General features: G+C 45.2%; 2 protein-coding genes and 1 pseudogene across 3 annotated transcripts in view; 1 reads left to right on the top strand and 2 right to left on the bottom strand.

Annotated features, from left to right (window-relative positions):
- The window catches only part of rps6ka1 (ribosomal protein S6 kinase a, polypeptide 1), a gene marked incomplete at both ends in the record, with an annotated part of 48,554 nt that extends 47,857 nt beyond the window's left edge, over nt 1–697 (bottom strand). The window contains one exon of the mRNA XM_080546273.1: nt 635–697. Within this exon, the coding sequence (XP_080402399.1) occupies nt 635–697 (63 nt within the window). The remainder of the gene's footprint in view (nt 1–634) is intronic.
- A 7,399-nt stretch (nt 698–8,096) lies between these two features.
- On the bottom strand, nt 8,097–13,674 carry LOC308172435 (E3 ubiquitin-protein ligase TRIM21-like; annotated as a pseudogene). Its single transcript has 3 exons — nt 13,655–13,674; nt 9,061–9,469; nt 8,097–8,943 (listed from the first exon to the last, which is right to left on the bottom strand). The product of its transcript is annotated as an E3 ubiquitin-protein ligase TRIM21-like (transcript).
- Nucleotides 13,675–18,519: 4,845 nt separating this feature from the next.
- The window catches only part of cnksr1 (connector enhancer of kinase suppressor of Ras 1), a 38,800-nt gene continuing 37,265 nt past the window's right edge, over nt 18,520–20,054 (top strand). Inside the window, exon 1 of the mRNA XM_080546308.1 lies at nt 18,520–18,615. Coding sequence (XP_080402434.1) covers nt 18,564–18,615 — 52 coding nt within the window. The 5' untranslated portion in view covers nt 18,520–18,563. The remainder of the gene's footprint in view (nt 18,616–20,054) is intronic.

Genomic DNA, 20,054 nt, shown 5'->3' with positions numbered 1-20,054 from the left:
AACCTGCCACCCTCCTCAAGGTGTCGTAGGATGAGTCACTCACACACACACACACACACACACACACACACACACACACACACACACACACAGAGAGAGAGTCAACACATGGCGAGAACCTGACCTCTTCCTCTGCCTCTCTCTCCCAAGTAAATAAAAACCTCTCAATCGTTAGTGAACTGAATGCACTCAGGCTTGACATGAGACGGTGACTGTGAGCTCACGGCATGAACAGGCTGAGACCAACTGGAACCCTGTGGAGGAATGTTCTCTTGTGTTCTTCTAACACTTTGGGAAGTCCATCATCAGCTAGACAGCACAGGCAACAGACAACAAGTTACACCAAACATCTGTCTGTCACAGACACACACACACACACACACACACACACAGATTTGATTAGTCTGCCAATGTTGCAAAACATTGCAAACATACCTAGACAATTGTCATAATGTTGCCAATTGACGGGCTACTTTTTGTAACTAAAAAGTGTCACTCACACACGTCTCAACCTGCACTTGAACCCACGGGGGGGGGGGGGGGGGGAGTGTTCATGAGATATTGACATTTATTCTAACCCGTTTCATGTCAACGTTCATGATCAACCTCGGTACTTCACCGGCTCGTTCCTTACCTCCGTCTCCAGCTCGATCAGCTCCATTTTGGGCCAGGGTTCTGCCAGCTGGGCGAGCGGCATGTCTGCAGGACCGGTAGGGAGTTGAGTCTCAGGCGCAGAAACACAAGTTGACTCCGTCCAGGTTTATCTGGTGGTAGGGTCTGGGTCTGGGTCCGGACCGGAGGTCTCCCGAAAGAACCTATTACTACCCGAGTGGACGAGGGAGATATGAATGATGCGGAATTAATCAGACTACAAATCCGATCGGAATATAATTTGTCACTTCACCCCCCGGTTACAGGACGCTCCCGTGGTCTCGTCACACACACACAGATTTACAAACAATTATAATCCCGTTGAAACGACGTCGTCGATGCGATTCCTCCTCCGGCGAAGAGAGACAGAGGGTTTGTAATAAGAATAACTCCACGGTCAGTAGGAATAAATCTCCGTTGTTGCGACAGGTTACTGCCCCGCTTCCAAACCCGTTTACTATACAATAATCTCCCTCTTCCAAAAAATAGATAGATATAGATATGTCGATAAACGAACAACGTGTCACCACCGCTCGTTTTTATCTAACGCGTCGTTCCCAGTTTGGTCTCAGACAATATTCCCGGGAGGTGTCGGGACCTAGTTCTACCGCTGGGTCAGTCAGCGTAGCGAGCAGTGTGTGTGTGTGTGTGTGTGTGAACCAGACCTGCTATCGGAGGACTCTTGGCTGTTATCAGCCAGCCCCCCTGTCTTCTGGGTCCGCCCAGATGGTTTCACGCCCTCCTCCGGCCGCGCGGGGGAACTGCAGGTCCGGGATATGGAATGCGCCAAACAATAGATTTATGACCGTAGTAGTATGGATGTTACGGTACATGTGGGAATACGGTACATGTGGGAAAACTAGGGTTAGGGTTAGGTGCTACTAGGGTGCTAGGGTTAGGGGTAGGGTTAGGGTAGACATGCCAGCATGTACCAAGTCGACGTAGCACCTAACCCTAAAAGGAAGATGGTGATGTTGATGAAGGAGGAAGATGATGATGATGATGATGATGATACTGGTGGTAGTGATGAGGATGATAATGATGATGATGAGCTGGAGGAGGAAGGACAGGCTTTGATGGTAGCTGATGGTATAATGGACCAGTTCCAGTAAGTAGTAAGTAGAGCCTCTAGCTGCTCATGTCAGAGGTTGGAGGTCAGTCAGGTTGACTCTTCAACTCAACTGAAAAATTATATTCCATGTTCCGGTGGGCGTATAGGAGTGTGTGGGAATTATTTTGAGCATTGCCAAGTGTTGCACAGAACGCACCACACCGTGAATTCATACATTATCATTATGATTTATGATTATGATTATCATTATCATTATTGTTGGCTACAAAACCTCTCTCTCTCTCTCTCTCTCTCTCTCTCTCTCTCTCTCTCTCTCTCCTCCATCGCTGAGCTCTTAACTGACTTTGGTTACTATTGGCAACTACAGTGCCTCCACCGGAGGGGAGAGTGGTTAAGACCGATCTGTTATCACAATTATGACTTCAATTTGACAGGAAATTAAAACGAGCAGAGAAAGGCTAAGCGGTCCAGACCTCTGAAAGCGTCTCACTGATGTTAACGGCCCATAATGCATCTGCAACTCACCCAGATATACAGTACGTGTTACTGGGAGAGAGAGGTGTGTTAACGTGAGCGACTGTCTTAGAGGAGAGTCTAGCATTTTATGGCTCAACTGAGGCAGTATGACTGTCTGTGTTTAATGGTGGCTCACAAACAGTAATAATAATAATAATACATTTTATTTGTAATGCACTTTACATAAAGAAATCTCAAAAAGCTGCAGATTAAAAACAAGAAGAAAGATAAAACAATAAACATTTTCAATTAAAAAAGGCTAATAAAAGGCTCTATTAAAAAGGTAGGTTTTAAGGCCTCGTTTAAAAGCATCCACAGAGCAGAGCATCCACCCCATAGGTGGTCAGGGAGAGCATACCACAGCCTGGGAGCAGCCAAGCAGAAAGCCCGATCCCCCATGGTGCGGAGCTTGGTCCTGGGGGTCTTGAGGAGGTTGGTGGCAGTAGAACGGAGGGTGTGTGAGGAGGTCTGAGGGGTATGGAGGAGTTAATTGAGGTGGGGGGGGGGGGGGGGGGCAGTTCCGTGAATGCACTGGTGGGTGAGGAGGGTGTACACCTGTGTGTTTATCTCTCTCTCTCTCTCTCTCTTGTTTGATCTGTGGTAATTGCACAAGGAGTCTTTCACAGTGAGGCATTCTGCCTTGAATGTACCCTCGTCCCCTCCTCTCCTTCTCTACTCTGACCACACCCTGACCACAGCATGACCACACCCTGACCACACTCTGACCACACCCTGACCACACCCTGACCACACCCTGACCACAGCCTGACCACAGCCTGACCACACCCTGACCACAGACCATCCATCACACCCTGACCACACCCGGACCACACCCTGACCACACCCTGACCACACCCTGAACACACCCTGAACACACCCTCACCACAGCCTGACCACATCCTGACCACACCCTGACCACAGCCTGACCACAACCTGACCACACCCTGACCACAGCCTGAACACACCCTGACCACACCCTGACCACACCCTGACCACACTCTGACCACAGACCATCCATCACACCCAGTGTGTCAGAGTGGAGGCGTAGACTCTGAACGGTCGTTAACTTGGTTGTCTGGGTGATTGATGCTGGTTACTAACAGATCTACCTCTCTCTGTGGAGCATCTGGTCGGATAGAGTGTCTGTCATCTTCTCCTCTCCTGTCCTCTCCTCTCCTGTCCTCTCCTCTCCTCCCCTCTCCTCTCCTCTCCTCCCCTCCCCTCTCCTCTCCTCACCCCTCCGCTCCTTCCCTCCCCTCCCCCCCCTCCCCTCCTCTCCTCTGATCACAGGCCTCTCCGTACTCTGATCTAATCAGAGGAAAGCAGTGGAGACGGCGGGGGGCGGGGGGGGGGCGGCTGGTGGAGGTAGATATCGGAGAGCAAGGCTCATTGTCATGCCTGGAACAGAATGAGGAATGGTACCAAATACAGATGACCCTCTCTGCACCAGGGGAGGCTGGCGAAAGTAGAAATCGGAGGACGGGGCTCATTATAATGCATGGTACGGAATGTTCCTAATTGGAATTCCTCATTCCAACGACCCCGTCCTCCGATTGTCTGCCTGGGCCGGCCTCCCCTGTTGTGTCAAGGTCTGGGCGCAGTGGGAGCCTGCACACATAATGAGATCATCTCTAATCCCTGTGTTGTTCCGTTGTCACCGAGCACTCTGCACAAATCTGCCCTGTGAATGGTGGGATCCTCCGTTTGTCTCTTAATGAGCTTCATTCAAGGCCAAGGCATCACAGCAGCCAATCACAGCAGCCACTCACAGCAGCCACTCACAGCAGCCAGCCAATCACAGCAGCCTATCACAGCCAAGGCCCGGCGGGAGGAGGGGGGATGAGGGGGGAGGGGCAGGGTGACTCAGAGGTGTTCCCCATCGACTGCGGAGGGATCCGAGGGGGACTCCCCCCCCCCTCCCTCCCCCTGACAGCAGTGAAGGATCATGGGTAAAGGGGTATGAGTCACGGGCTCCTCCGTGCAAGACGGAGCAAGGCTCTCTCTGCTGGGTATTATCAGACTATCTACACCAGAGGGGAGGAGGGGGAGGGGGGGGGCTCTCTCTGCTGGGTGTTATCAGACTATCTACACAAGAGGGGGGGGAGGGGAGGAGGGGAGATGGGGAAGAGGAGGGGGGCGGTGGAGGGAAGGGGATTGTCAGAAGGCTGTCAAAGGCAGTCGTTTTTTTCTTTATTTGTTCTAGTTTTTCTGCGACAAACAGAAACAGACAGTGCAGGACACTGAGACACTAGAGAGACGTCTGGACCAAGATAAACTGAGGGAGAGAGAGAGAGAAGAGAGAGAGATAAAGAAAAAGATAGACTCTCCAAACAGCAGACAGAATGGGAGCAAGCTGACACTGTTGTTTAACCTCATTTTCAATCTGACTCAGTCTGGAGGAGAAACGAGTGGATAGGGAGAAGAGGAGAGAGAGAGAGAGAGAGAGAGAGAGAGAGAGAGAGAGAGAGAGAGAGAGAGACAGAGACAGAGACAGATGAGTAGATAGGGAGAAGAGGAGAGAGAGAGAGACATAGGGAGAAGAGAGAGAGAGAGAGAGAGAGAGAGAGAGAGAGAGAGAGAGAGAGAGAGAGAGACAGAGAGAGAGAGACAGAGACAGATGAGTAGATAGGGAGAAGAGGAGAGAGAGAGGAGTGGAAAGGGGAGGTTTGAGGCTGGTGGAGGTAGACATTGGAGGATAGGCTCATTGTAATGCCACCAGCCTCCCCTCTACCTCCACTGACACATAGATGGATCTTTTCACTGAGATTTCCACGCTTACAAAGAAGGAGAAACAAGTCTATAATCAAATCTATAATATAATCTATACCAGGGGTGGGCAATTAATTTTCACAATGGGCCACATGAGAAACCAGGACTCTTGTGGAGGGCCGAACCAGTAGGCCGGACCAGTAGACTGAACCAGTAGGCTGAACCAGTAGACTGAACCAGTAGGCTGAACCAGTAGACTGAACCAGTAGACTGAACCAGTAGACTGAACCAGTAGACTGGACCAGTAGACTGAACCAGTCGCCTGAACCAGTAGACTGAACCAGTTCCTGGCTACATAGTGTACAGGTTTTTACTTTTGCCTGCTTGCGGCTCTGTCAGTATTGATTGATTGATTGACTGAGAATGTTCATTATGTGAAGCGCATTGAGTTGCATCTTGTAAGAAATGCACTATATAAATACAATTTGATTTGATTTGATTTGAACCAGTAGGCTGGACCAGTAGACTGAACCAGTAGGCTGAACCAGTAGGCTGAACCAGTAGACTGAACCAGTAGGCTGAACCAGTAGGCTGAACCAGTAGACTGAACCAGTAGACTGAACCAGTAGACTGAACCAGTAGGCTGAACCAGTAGACTGGACCAGTAGACAAACTTATAACATCAAGTACAGAAGATGTGTATCATACAATCACAGTCACCTTTATTAAACTGTTCAATCATATCCGATTCCCTTTGCAAGCCATTAAATCAATAACATTATTATCAAACGTACATTCTGTTAAATGTAATTACGTCACACACATACAGAGACTGAGGGACAACTTGTGTTTGTGTTTTAATAAGCCAGACAGCCAGTCTGCTACCTCACATCACCGTCCTAAAGCTCTGGGACCTGGACTAGACTGATTATTAATGTAATCAATGGATCTGATCAATCCAAGTAAATTTAATTGTCTGAACATCCTCAATTTCACTCTGTACACACCCAGTATTCATTACACTCAAAATCCTCCAAATACTTATGCATACAACTAGCTAATAATGAAAATACAGTATGTTGAGAGCATCTGATTTATAATAATGTGAACACCCTGAGAAGTCAAACAGTCTCATGTATATAGTCATATTATCTTCTTATGAGGCTGGAGAGGCTGGGCTGTATCTGACATTGCTGCTGCATATTCACCATCTCTTTTAAAAAAAAAAAAATATATAGATTTTTTATTATTTTCTTTACACATAAGTACATACAATGCAAGCATATCACATTATTTGAAGACAAATTATAGTCTAAATACCTAAGAGAAAAAAAGAAAAAACAAGAGAAAACAAGAGAAAACGAAAGAAGGAAGGAAAGAAAGAAAGAAGAAAAAAGAGAAAAGATTGCTCAGAGGGGTCTAAAAATGAAAATGAGTTGGTGAGAGCAAAAATGTTAAAAAAAATAATAATAATTGATAATTACAGGAAAACAGAGTGTAGAAAGAAAAAATTACTCTGGAAGTTCAGACATGTTGTCTATATGTGACAAAAATGGTTGCCATCTGGCAAGAAAGTTCCGAGAGGAACCCCTAAGTGTAAATTTAATTTTTTCCAGTTTTATAAATGTCATCATGTCCTCTATCCATGACTTGATTGTTGGGGGGCTAGTGGACTTCCAATATAAAAGGATTCTTCTCCGAGCTATGAGAGAAGAGAATGATATTACATCTTTCTGAATATTATTTAGGTTGAGGATGGTTTTGGGGACTCCGAAAATGGATATCTGAGGGCAGGGTTGTAAATCTACACCCCAAATAGTTGACAGAGTCCTGAAAAATGTTTCCCAAAATGGTTGCAATTTGGGACAAAAGTAAAACATGTGACTAAGGTTGGCGGGGGTGTGGCTACACCGATCACATTTGTCATCCAGTTCTGGGAATATTTCTGTCAGTCTGGCTTTAGAATAGTGGAGCCTGTGGAACACCTTGAATTGGATGAGGCCCAGTCTTGCACATGAAGTAGTAGAATTGATTCTACTAATTGCCTCCCTCCACCAGTCATCCTCGAAACTCCTTCCCAACTCCTCTTCCCAGGCTGATCTAGATTTGAGGGGGATTTGTTCCCCAAAAGTCATAAGAAGACCATGAATATGAGAAATGTGTGAGTTGTTCGAGGGTTTAAGTTTGAATAATTCTTCCCATGGTGACAGGGCCGGTACTGAAGGAAATTCTGGGAATTGGGATTTAACAAAATTGCGGATCTGGAAGTATCGGAATTGATGGTGCCGTGGCAGATTGTATTTGTCCAGTAAGTGTTCAAATGTGGAGAAAATTCCCTCATAGTACAGATCCCTAATATTTCTTATTCCCTTCCTCTTCCATAATGAGAAGGCGGTATCTATCGTGGATGGTGGGAACACATGGTTTGCGGAGACTGGTCCTAAAGTTGAAGTGGGGGAGAATTTAAAGTAGCGACGGAATTGGAACCAACTTTTCAGAGAAGCTATGACAATAGGATTCTTTGAGTATCGTGAAACAGGAGTAGAGGGATAGGGAGAACATAGCAGAGCAGATAGCGAGGTTCCTGTACAAGATGTTTCCTCTATTACATACCATGGGGCCTCTGAGGTATGGTACCAGTAAAGGAGCTTATGGATGTTTGCTGCCCAATAATAGTATAAAAAGTTGGGGAGCGCAAGGCCGCCGTTCTGTTTCTGATCCTGTAGTATCCTTATATTGATTCTTGGCCGCTTGTCTGCCCAAATGAACGAAGAGATCAGTTTGTTTAGATTTTGAAAAAACGATTTTGGTAAGAATATAGGGATTGACTGAAATAAATATAGGAATTTGGGGAGTATTGTCATTTTTACAGAGTTAATCCTACCTGTAAGTGTTAGAGGAAGCTTGTTCCATCTCAGGAGATCTTTTTTAGTTTGAGTTATTAATTGGTCAAAATTTTCAGAAAAAAGAGTATGAACGGGTAATGTTTACCATATTCACCATCTCTAGCAGACACACTGAGAGCACAAACTATGATAACAAACCATAACCAGCTCAGAAATTACTCTGTGTGGGGAAATATACCATAATCATTCCTAATGAGTGACAACAGATAAAGATGAATCTAAATGCTTATTTTACTGCTTGGTCAGTCAGCGTGATTGACAGGAGAGATGATTAGAGGGCCAGAATTTTCACCACCCTTATTCAGGCCAGGGCAGAAGTATGGATAGAGTTTCTCAGTGAAGGTGCAGCCAGTGAAAGAGTAGATCAGAGACCTGGCCTCCAAATCATAAAAAGAGACCCTCCTCGTAAGCCACAAACACCCCCACCTTCTGGGGCTTCTCTCTCAGGGACAGGGGGACCCAGGGGTCAGCGCATGCCCAGTACTTTCCATTCATCAACCAGACAGTCCAGCATCCATCCTCAGTGTCCAGTGTGATACCCCCCTTCCTGTTGATGGACTCTCTGGCCACTCCTAGAGACCAGCCAGTCTTCTCATCCACCTCCACTTCATAGTAAAACCTCCCTGAGGAGAAACCCTCCTTTCCCAAGACAGAGACAACCCGGGAAAACCTCCCTATGTTATCAGGGAGATTCTTTCTTGTGTCTCCATCTCTAACTTGTTTCCCATCCTCAGACAGAATGAGACGGGGATGTGCTGTATGAGGGTCCAGAGTCACGTCCACTGCATACTGCTGAATCATCTTCAGCTCAACATCGCACAACTTCTCCACTTCACTCATAAGCGTCTCCTCCAGCTGAGACACAGCTCTCCTCACAGTCCCCACATAGAGATCACTGTGAACCCTGACCTCAGACCAGTCCTTGGTGTGTGGAGGGGTGGACAGGGAGGGGAAGCTCTGGAGGAGGTGGAGGTGGTCCTCGATGTGTGAGAGCTGCTCCAGCTCAGTGCTTCTCCTCTGTAGCTCAGTGATCTCCTGCTCCAGCTCTTTAATCAGCCCTTCAGCCCGCCTCTCTGCTGCTTTCTGCTTCTCCTCGATCACGTCAAGGAGCTCAGCCTGGCTTCTCTTCATGGAGTCCACCAGAGCAGTGAAGACCTGTACGCTGTCTGCTTTCTCTCTCTGTGCATCTTTCTGACTAAGATCTACTGAGTGTTTGATCTCTGAAACCTTCTGCAGTCGCTCCTGGATCATCTGCTGAACATCTGCCTCTGTCTTCCCCAGCTGAGCCTTCCTCTCTCCATACTCCTCCTCTATGGGGACGGTGTCATGGGTCTTGTGGTCTGTCTCAGTGCAGAACTGACACACACACGTCTGGTCACGCCTACAGAACAGCTCCAGGAGTCTGTCGTGCTTCTTACACATCCTGTCTTCCAGGTTCTCCACAGGGTCGATCAGCTTGTGTCTCTTTAAGGCTGCGACTCTCTGATGAGGCTCCAGGTGAGTCTCACAGTAAGAGGTCTGACACACCAGGCAGGACTTCAGAGCCTTGACCTTCGTCCCAGTGCAGACGTCACAAGGCACTTGTCCAGGTTCGTCAGGGGACTCATCTTCAGCCCTGAATTTAAATTTTTGAAAATATAAAACAAAGAAAATAAGTGGCCCTTCATTGTGTCAACCTTAATTGTAATATATAGGCCTTTATTTAAAAAGATATACATAGTTAGCCGTATCCAATAGCAACATGACTTTGACGTCACACATAGGCAGCGAGACACAAGGAAAATGAGCAAGCGAAAATACCTCAGCGGTGCGCAAAAACGGGAACTTTCCTATAAAAAGGAACAAAATTCAGCGAAACTTCGAAAAATGTCATATTTTCTTTTACCCAATGCAGCTTCTGAGACGCGGGTATGGATGCGATTAGCACTGGGTCAGGGACAAACGTCGTTGATGCACCTGTTGCTAGCAGCACCACTGTGGAGGCCAGTGTTACTGCAACTTGATACAAGTACAATAAGCATTCTTTAGGTGGTGTTAGATTCTCTATTCGGACATTATAGCCGCTATATGTGGGACTGTCGGTCTGATATTGTAAAAAAATCAAATAAAAAAAGAATGTTTACGGAAGTACATGTCTCAAGTATTATCTCGGCGGTTAGTCGAGTGAAAGAAAAACAACATACAGATGATAATTCACACAATATAATACCACGAAAGCGTACAGCAGTAAACAATAACATTTATTTGGGCAGCATCCTACTCAAACTCAGGCAGAAGGGCAGGGTCCGGCCAGGTTCACAGTCACAGGCTGTCAGTGCATCATACAGGTACATAATTCAGCATGGTTAGGCTATATATAGCTGTTTCTTTTTCTATTCTTCTATTCTACTTCTGCTGTCTGCGTCTCCCTGGGTATTCCTAGACCAGATGGCAAACAGTAAAGAAATGCCACAATATACCAGGACTTAAGAAACGAGATGTCCAACAAAGGATTTGACAAACCCTGGCCTATTATGCGCAACAAGTACACTCTGATGCAGCGGAGACAGGGTTGCCAGATGGGCTGGTTTTTGGTGGATTTAGCTGTTTTTAGATTGGTTAGGTTGGAAATTCTCAATCCCATCTGGCAACCCTTAGCGGAGAGTCTACAGCAGGGGTCGGCAACCTATGGCACGCGTGCCAGCAGTGGCACGTGACAGCTTAAACAGTGGCACGCGACAGCTAATCAATAAGTGCGAGAATGGGAGTTTTTTTTAATTTATTTTTTTATGTTGTGTTTTTTACGTTCGTAAATTCGCGCACACTGGGTTCAATGTCACAATGGGACCAAGTAGGATCAGGCCCGTGAATGAGTTCTCTCTTGCCCGCGGGATGATATTTAATTACTATTAAAACCGGCCCGCAGTATATGTGCCCGCAGCACCATAATACTACAAGTCCCAAGATGCATTGGCGCGTACCGAGTGCCCGCGAGCGAGCGCGACCCCGCGTCTTCTCTTCACTTCAGTACTCGTCATGAGCAGCAGAAGCACAGTCACAGTGGAGGCCGAAACATCGCCGTCAATTCCCGAGTGTTCCCGAGTACAGTTTGCTGACAAACTCGGCATACTTGCTGCCGAATTCAGGCGGAGATTTTCCGACTTTGAAGCCCAAAAAAGCAGGCTTTCAACTGCTCAGCAATCCATTTGCAGTTGACGTGGAAAGTGCACCAGCAAATCTCCAAATGGCGCTGATTGAGCTCCAGTGTAATGACACATTGAAGGCAAAATATGAGTCCGTGGCGCTGCTGAGTTTGCTCGTTTCATCCCCGACACAATGCCTGAGCTGCGCACCCAAGTTGCTCGCACGCCGTCTATGTTTGGCAGCACATACGTGTGTGAACAACTGTTTTCGTTGATGAAACTAAACAAAACATCACAAAGGAGTCGTCTTAGTGATGAACATCTGAACTCAATCCTGAGGATTTCCTCAGCTCAGAGCCTGACCCCAAACATTAATGAACTTGTACTCAAGATGAGACACCAAGTATCGGGCTCAGCCTCAGACAAGTGAGCAGAAAGGACTTGGACTTGATATTTCTTTGAAGGGAATTATTTTATTTTTCTCCAGTTGAATGGACCCAGGGACATGTTGCCTAAGAAATTAATGCAACTGTTTTGCACTTTTGCAAGTTTGCACTAACTTTTCTAATTTTATTATAGAAGACAGTCATTGGTGAGGATCGGAGCAGCACACTGATTTGTTTTTAATGCATGCTGTTTCATTTTTGCATTTATCTTGCCATTGAGCTTTGAATGAAATTACATTTAGCTGTTTACCTGTTAAAAAAAATAAAAAATAAAACGTTTTCAATGTATTACTGAAAGAGCCGTGAGAAAATATTGCAACTGATTTTATTTATGTTTTACTTAATTTAATGTAATGATTAATGTTAAGTGCAATATAGGCTGTGTTATTGGTATTGGTTCAATATGTGCAATAATTGCGAGTTTTAATAAACATTGAACCAGCCCGGCCCTCCACTTGTACCATTTTTAAATGTTGGCCCCCTGTGTATTTGACTTTGACATGACTGGACTAGAGGCAGTCTCAGGGACGCTCCGGCGCTCTCAGGGCGAATTTACGAATGCAGCCCTAGTGTCTCATCCACTCCACGAGAGCCGTATTCTGGCGCCAATTTTCAAAGTAAAATTCTGAATTCGATTCGATACTTGTATCAATATAACTCAAGTCGTTCAAGGATGAAGCAGACAAGGCCGAATCAATAAGACGTGCTGTGTCAAGGTATGGGAAGCAGGCCAGCACCTTTAAAGCATTTGCCACTGCTAAAAATCACGCAACTGAAGCAAGCTTTCGCATTGCTCATTGCATTGCGAAACGTGGAAAGCCATTCACTGATGGAGAATATATTAAGGAGGCTTTCCTCTGTAGCTCAGATGTTTTGTTTGAAGGCTTATCAAACAAAGACACAATAAAATCAAGAATAAAAGACATCCCAGTGTCAGACAGAAGTGTGGAACGAAGAATAGGAGAAATGGCAGAAAACGTGAAAGCGCAGCAGACCGCTGGTTTGAAAGATGCGACGGTGTTTAGCCTCGCACTTGATGAGAGCGTAGATGTGAATGACATGCCACGTCTGGCTGTCATAGCAAGATACTGTGATTCTGCTGTAAGGGAGGAGCTCTGCTGCCTAAAACCAATGCCAGAAACAACAAAAGGTGAGGACATCGCTAAAGTTCTTATCGAGCATTTTGTGGAGCGAGGGATTGACATTAGCAGGATTTTTGCAGTGACAACAGATGGTGCCCCTGCCATGGTCGGGAAACAGAGGGGAGCGGTTGCATTAATTGTGTGCAACTTAAAGTGACCAAGTACCACCCCCAGATAATGGAGTTGAGCAAAGGAAAACAGGGCCAGGGATCACGACATTGATTGTTAGGACTGTTTACATGGCTTTGCATACATAGCTCTTTGCAACCCCAAAAAAATATATGTTTGTTGTGGTTGGAATAAAAGAATAAAATGTAAGTAACAACCAAATAATTATATAAATATAAATTATAATTCATACAAGTAAGACCCTTGTATAATCACCCTCCAGTTAGGCCTACTTATTAAAATGATAACCATAGGGAGCGCAGTTAGCAACTTTGGTAGAAATTGAGCGCTCCAATTTGCTTAAAGTTGTGCTACGCATCACAAAGTTTAGTTGTCTTAGATGTTATGTTGGTAATTTTGTTCAAGTTTCAGTTAGTTACATTTGTAGGTTTATTTAGCATACATGGCTTTGCATACATAGCTCTTTGCTGAAAATTGTTGTTCATGTTGTGGAATAAAATTGCAGATCTGTTGGTCTGTTTGGTTTGGTTTGATGTCGAGTCATAATTAATGTTGATATTGTGGTTGGCACACTGACTAACAAGAACATTTAAAAATGGCACTTCATATCAAAAAGGTTGCCTACCCCTGGTCTACAGGTTGTATGTTTACAGATATCGCACTGCTGTGCACACCACACTTTGTTAAAAGAAATAAAGCTTGTACTTTTCTACTTATAATACATTCTACTGATGTAGTCTACCATTTGGTTTTAGTTATAGGCTATTGCTCTCACTTGTTTGTACCTTTTGCTAAATCAAAGGGCCCCCGCCGACACCCCCCCGCCGACACCTTGCGGGGGGGCCCCGGGATTTTGCGCTACGCCACTGCTCCCAGTACAGCTCTCCTCCCTGGAACAGAGTTAACCCTTTACAGGCTGGTCTGTTTCTAACATGTGGTTTTACAGACACGCTCTTCTTACCTGTCATTTCCAATCATCATATTGTTTCCAGTCAGTATAAACTGTAATCACAATAATATTTGTGATCAGGGGCCTCATTTATAGAAAGTACTTTGGATCAAATGTTGATCTTACCCATGTCGTACGTAGAAAACCTCGTCAACGTAGTGATTTATACAATTTCAACTTGAGTCAATTTGACCGTGGAAACGATCGTAGCTCTACGTCGGGTATTGACCTTATTGACCTTCAAGATGTAAAGGGAACTGATGTTTATGATTGTATTTCAGTCTTCCTTTATATTCCTCTGGAGCTGTCAAGGCAACGCCATCTCCCCTTCAACATGCCTAATGCGCTAAATTATAGGCTACTGGATTTTTCTCCGGAGAACGCAAGGTCAATACCCGACGTAGAGCTACGATCGTTTCCACGGTCAAATTGACTCACGTTGAAATTGTATAAATCACTACGTTGACGTGGTTTTCTACGTACGAGTCGACACGGGTAAGATCAACATTTGATCCAAAGTACTTTCTATAAATGAGACCCCACCCAGGTCCCACGCAGGGTTAAAAACCCTACACTCTGCATCAATCTTTCTCTGTTTAAAGAGCAGACATTTTTCTCCTCAGTATCTCTCCAACTGCACATTACGATGAAGATGTGTAACATAGTCACATACGCACATACACACGTACGTACTGTACATTGCAAATAAAAATTGTCGCCTTCAAAATAAAAGCAATGCAATTGTACTGGACGCCATGTTATTTCTATTATTATGTTGTTGTTTTTTACCTCACACAGGGCCGGCCAGGGACAGCCATAGGGCCGCATGCGGCCCGGGGGCCGTACAATGCCCAGGTCTGATCTATACTCACCAAGCACTTTTTATTAGGAACACCTGTGTTGGCACACTGTGGGCCTGTTAATACCAATCAATCATCGCTTGAATGCCACAGCGTATTGTTGCTGAAAATTCAACCCTTCATGGCCACAATATACTCATCTTCTAATGGCTACTTCCAGCATGATGATGCACCATGATGTCACAAAGCAAAAGTCATATCAAACTGTTTTCATGAACATAACAATGAGTTTAGTGTTCTTCAGTGGCCTAGTATAGTGTTCCTAATAAAGGGAGGCCCTACCCAGTATTAGTATAGTGTTCCTAATAAACGGATGCCCTACCCAGTATTAGTACAGTAGTAGTGTTCCTAATAAAGTGTTCGGTGAGTGTATAGTGCATCAGAAGCCGATTAGCCTACGGTTTCCGTTAGAAGCAGCCAGATTATCCACAGGATGAACATGTTGATATGGGAGAACATTATATAATATAACATAACCATACAGCGGCACGATAAACACATGACTCAACACAGGTGTGAGGCCATGATATGTTATGGATAAAAAGGTTATGAGAGCAATATGAATCATCCATTCTTGGCGGTGTGCCAATCAGAACTGGTAACATGGAAGCAATCAGTAGAGTCGATAATTGTCTTATTATGAATACGTGACTAGAAAATAGAGAGTGAGAGAATGAACTATGGGTATTGGGAGAGAAGGAGAGAGATAAAGAGAGAGAGATATGTATAGACAAGCTTTTTCTCAATGTGCTATGGGTTGGGAGAGAGAGAGAGAGAGAGAGCGGGGGGGGAGAGAAGGTGAGAGAGAGGGTGAGAGACGAGAGAGATGAGAGACCTTTTGCCAGCCTGCTAACACACACACACACACACACACACACACACACACACACACACACAGAAGCGGGACTAAGCGCCAGAGATATGCTAGAGAGAGAAACATGCTTTTTCTGAATGAATTATGGGAGGAAATAATCAGGACAAGAGACAGAGAGCTAGATGGAGAGAGAAAGAGGGAGAGAGAAAGAGTGAGAGAGAAAGAGAGAGAGAGAGTTTTCTCTGCCAGAGAGACCAGTCGCCTCTGTGCCTGTGGCTGTGGCCATCACTGCTTTTGAGCACAGCCAGCAGGTTCAGACTTGATGTCTCAGGTATTTAGTCAGGTAAAAGGTACTGTTAGGGCAGGTACATGCACACACACTCTCACACACACATACACACACACACTAACCCTAACCCTAACCCTCACAGAATGAGGAACGGTATAAGAAAATGGAACGAGGATGTTGATAGCATTCCTCATTCCGTTCCATGCATTACAATGAGCATGCGTGTCCTCCGATTTCTACCTCCGCCAGCCTCCCCTGGTACACAGCAACCACAGGAAGAGTTGGATGGAGTAACTCACGGTGAAGTGTGGTGCGCACTGCGCGCTGACATTTTCCAAATCAATGACTGCTGAATAATTTAATATAAATGCATTTGACAACAATAAGTGGGTGCTTGCTTATGCTAACCGACATGGAAGTAGCCTTCCTGACAGACAACATGGAAGGGACTGGACTTTGACACTATTTAGTAACAAAGCATTTACAGCCTGTTGCTGTTTTTATCTTGCATACACACATGTTGTAAATGGTAAATGGACTGCACTTATATAGCGCCTTTTTTGCTGCTCCAAAGCGCTTTACAACGGCCTCTCATTCACCCATTCACACACCAATGGCGGCAAGCTGCCCCGCTCACTGGGAGCAATTTTGGGGTTCAGTGTCTTGCCCAAGGACACTTCGACACTTCGACACTTCGACTTCGGCCAGCCAGGGCTCGAACCGCTGATCTGCCAACCTTGTGATCATTAGACGGCAACTCTACCTCCTGCGCCACAGCCGCCCCTAGACCTACAGTGCATGGGTTAAGGGGAGGCTGGTGGAGGTAGAAATTGGAGGACAGGGCTCATTGTAATGGTATTAAACCCATTCCTCATTCCATTTTGCGCATTACAATGAGCCCGTCCTCCGATTCACCAGCCTGCCCAGGTGGGGTGGCTGTCTGTCCGATGTTGGTCTCTACATTTACATTTTTGGCATTTAGCAGACGCCTTATTCCAAAGCGACTTACAATCAATACATTTGGCTAAGCAAATGAATCATCAATCCACCAGTCGTAGCAGGAAGAGTAATCTAGCTCAGGACCAGGGCCATTGGCAGTCTCAGTGATAGAAGGAAAACGTTATTTTTATTTTTTTATATAGACACTGGAGAACAGAGAGACAGTACAAGGGGGGCAGTAGAAGTCATAGGGGACACAGTAAAGGGGAAAAGCGGGTGTCTCAGGAGACGCAGTGCTGGGGGGTAGTGGATGTCTCAGGAGGAGCAGTTAAGGTGTAACCTGAAGAGATGGGTCTTCAGTCTCCGACGGAAGATGGGTAGTCTCTGCGTCGACCGAACTGCACAGTACGTTTTGTAAAATGTTCATCTAAAATCAATGTTATTTTGGGATAATGGAGACTGAGAGGGAATCCCACCTTCCCTTCCGATGCTGATATGGCAGGCAGCCAATAGGAGCCAAGGAGCAGGAGTGGCAGCCTATCACAGCACGTCCAGGTCTCAGCGCTCTCTAAAGGCCGCCCGGAGCATCTTGACCTGCTATCAGAGCACCGTGACCTCACCTGTTGTCAGAGCCAATCAGGCCTCCAGTCACCTGCAGTCTCCACCTTGTTCTTCTGGTCACATGCAGCTTTGGAGAGGCTGGTGGACGTAGAAATCGGAGGACGGGCTCATTGTAACGCATGGGTGGGGTCGTCTGTCTTTCTCCTCTCCGTCTGTCCTCCGTCAGTTGAACGAGAGGACCACCAGGGGGCGCCACACCTCAGAGGGACGTCTTTGAGGTCTTTTTCAGGATTGTTATGAGGATAAGGCGCACCTACTGTGCGCTCATCTGGTTGATAACTGTGCAACTTTTTTTGTTATTATATATTTATAAGTAGGTTTGGAATGACTATTTCATGCATGAATATAAACAATCTGTGTTGCCTCTGTTGGAATGAAGCCCACTCACACTGTGAACAGAAAATAAACATCATACAGTATAAACTATTTCTGAATGTTAGATCAGATTAGATTAGATTCAACTTTATTGTCATTGCACACAGTATAAGTACTTCGACAACGAAATGTAGTTTGACATCCAACCAGATGCACGGCAAAGTGGGAAAAAAACATCATAATGTATTGTAGACGGTGCAAGGATATTACACTATAATTGCATTACAGTGAGCATAAATTAATTAATATAAGAGTGAATGAATACACATGTGTGGATGTATCCTAGACCTACTTTAACCTATTTTCTTGCTGCACATTTACTGTGTCTCTCTCAACAAGGCTATGGGAAGCCTATTCCCCAAGGCAGCGCGAGTTTGAGAAAGCGGATTAAGTCCATAAATAAAGTCTGGCCTCAGTGCGTTAGTCGTTCCATCCGCTCGCGCCGCTAAGCACCCCTCGCAAGAACAAGAGAACATTCTGCACCAAGACGTGACGTTAGAATTATAAGGTTCTATCTCCATTTTTGGTCAAAATTGAGTTTTTTACATAATCTGATCCATTAGGTGTTTATAAATGCCTGTGTGGTGTTATTTTTAAAATGTTGATTTTTTTTTTGTTAGTAATTAATAAAATACAAAGGTTCCTCCTCACAAAACATAATAGAAGAATGTAAAAACTTTGACGCTCAATATCTCTGAACTGCCCTAAACGGAGATAGAACCGTATCATTCTAAGCTCACGAAGAGTCGAGATTCAGTCCAGTCGTGTTCCACCCCTCCCATCGCTCCACGGTGATCGCGACGGAAATTATGCGCGTCTGAATCACGGCGGGCCACGGCTCGCTGCCATTGGTCGACCCGCCAGGGACTCTTACCTGTCGGTGGGAGGAGGAGGGGGAGGAGGAGGAGGAGTGCCGTTCAGCAGGATGAACTTTTCCTTCCTCTGATTCCTGCAAAGAGTCCCGCAAAGAATCCGATCGGGAGCTGAAGGAAGCAGCGATCCCAGGCAGGCAGCACTCCCAGCATGGAGCCTATCACTGCGTGGAGTCCGGAGAGGGTCGCGGCGTGGCTCAAAGGTGAGAAGGAGAAGGTGTTGTTGTTGTTGTTGTTGTTGTTATTGTTGTTGTTGTGTTTACTGTTGTTCTTAGTTTAGCTGAGCTGACCGCAGTCGTCAATAGAAGCGCCACAGATCCCCTCTCTCTCGTGGAAGGGAAGGTGGAGCAGGAATGAGGAAGTGGAACGAGTTGGCCATGACGAGGTTGTTGTGGGTGACTGTGTGGTTTCAGTAAAGGTGTTCAGGTTCAGGTGGATGGAGTGTGTGTGTGTCTGACTTTTAAGAACAGTTCCAGTTCTCTGAGTCTGAAATGTTTGTCAACCTTTAAGAGCGATTGTCAACAGTGAGGAATGGTGTGTGTATAGTGTGTTTCGTTTCTCACAGACAGCAGCTAGTCACTGTAATTTACACCCAAATACTCAGCTGTCACATCTAGCGAGTCGCGACTAGTCCTGCCTGGGTCCCAACCGCCCCAGAGACAAACTAACTACTCTACTGGCCCACACTTTATTATGGTGTCTCTCTGTCTGGCAGCGTCGTTTCACACGCTCTGATCTACAGTATTGCATAATCTGTTTCAGTTTTTTTTCTTCCCAGGGCACATTTCTTATATTGATTTCATAAGAGGATCACACAATGATTAATGAATGAATGGCAAATAATACGGACATTAACCTATTAAACACATATCGTGACGTTAGAATTATAAGGTTCTATCTCCATTTTTGGTCAAAATTGAGTTTGTTTACATAAACTGATCCAGTAGATGTTTATTAATGCCTGTGTGGTGTTATTTTTAAAATGTTGAAATTTTTGAATTTGTAATTAATAAAATACAAAGGTTCCATCTCACAAAACATAATGGAATGTAAAAACTTTGATGCTCATTATCTCTGAACTACGGAGATAGAACCTTATAATTCTAAGCTCACGATATTACGTTATTAATCTATTAAGCACATGAAAACAAACGGCATTGTGACATCTGGAAGCACCAGTTCATGGTTCATATGTTACACATGGTATTACATGTAGCCTACTGTTAGTGTTTACTCAATAGGAAACTATGAATGGGTATTAGTCTACTATCTAGTAATTACCTACAAACAGCAACCTTCAACCTGATTGGCTGGCCTATATACCAGTGCTTAGGATTTCAACGTTTAATCTGGATCAGAATGTTATCCAGGATCAGATGGATCAGGTTGATTTCCCCAATACTACTTGAAATCTGTTGGATAGATCTGATAACGCATCGCAAAAAAGAATCTAGATCATTCTGATGTAGATTAAAAGTTTTGAAGCCCTGGGCCCAGGTAACAAGCGATGCCTATTGCCTAGTGGTGCTTATGTTTATGATAAGCAGGGTTCCCACGGGTCCTTGAAATCCTTGAAAGTTTGTGAATTTGAGGGGAAAAAATCAAGGTCTTAAAAGTTTTTGAAAATAGACATGGGTCATTG

Source organism: Nansenia antarctica (assembly GCF_963989245.1).
Source record: "Nansenia antarctica genome assembly, chromosome: 1".
Taxonomy (NCBI): Eukaryota; Metazoa; Chordata; class Actinopteri; order Argentiniformes; family Microstomatidae; genus Nansenia; species Nansenia antarctica.
This window is presented reverse-complemented; position numbering and strand designations above follow the sequence as displayed.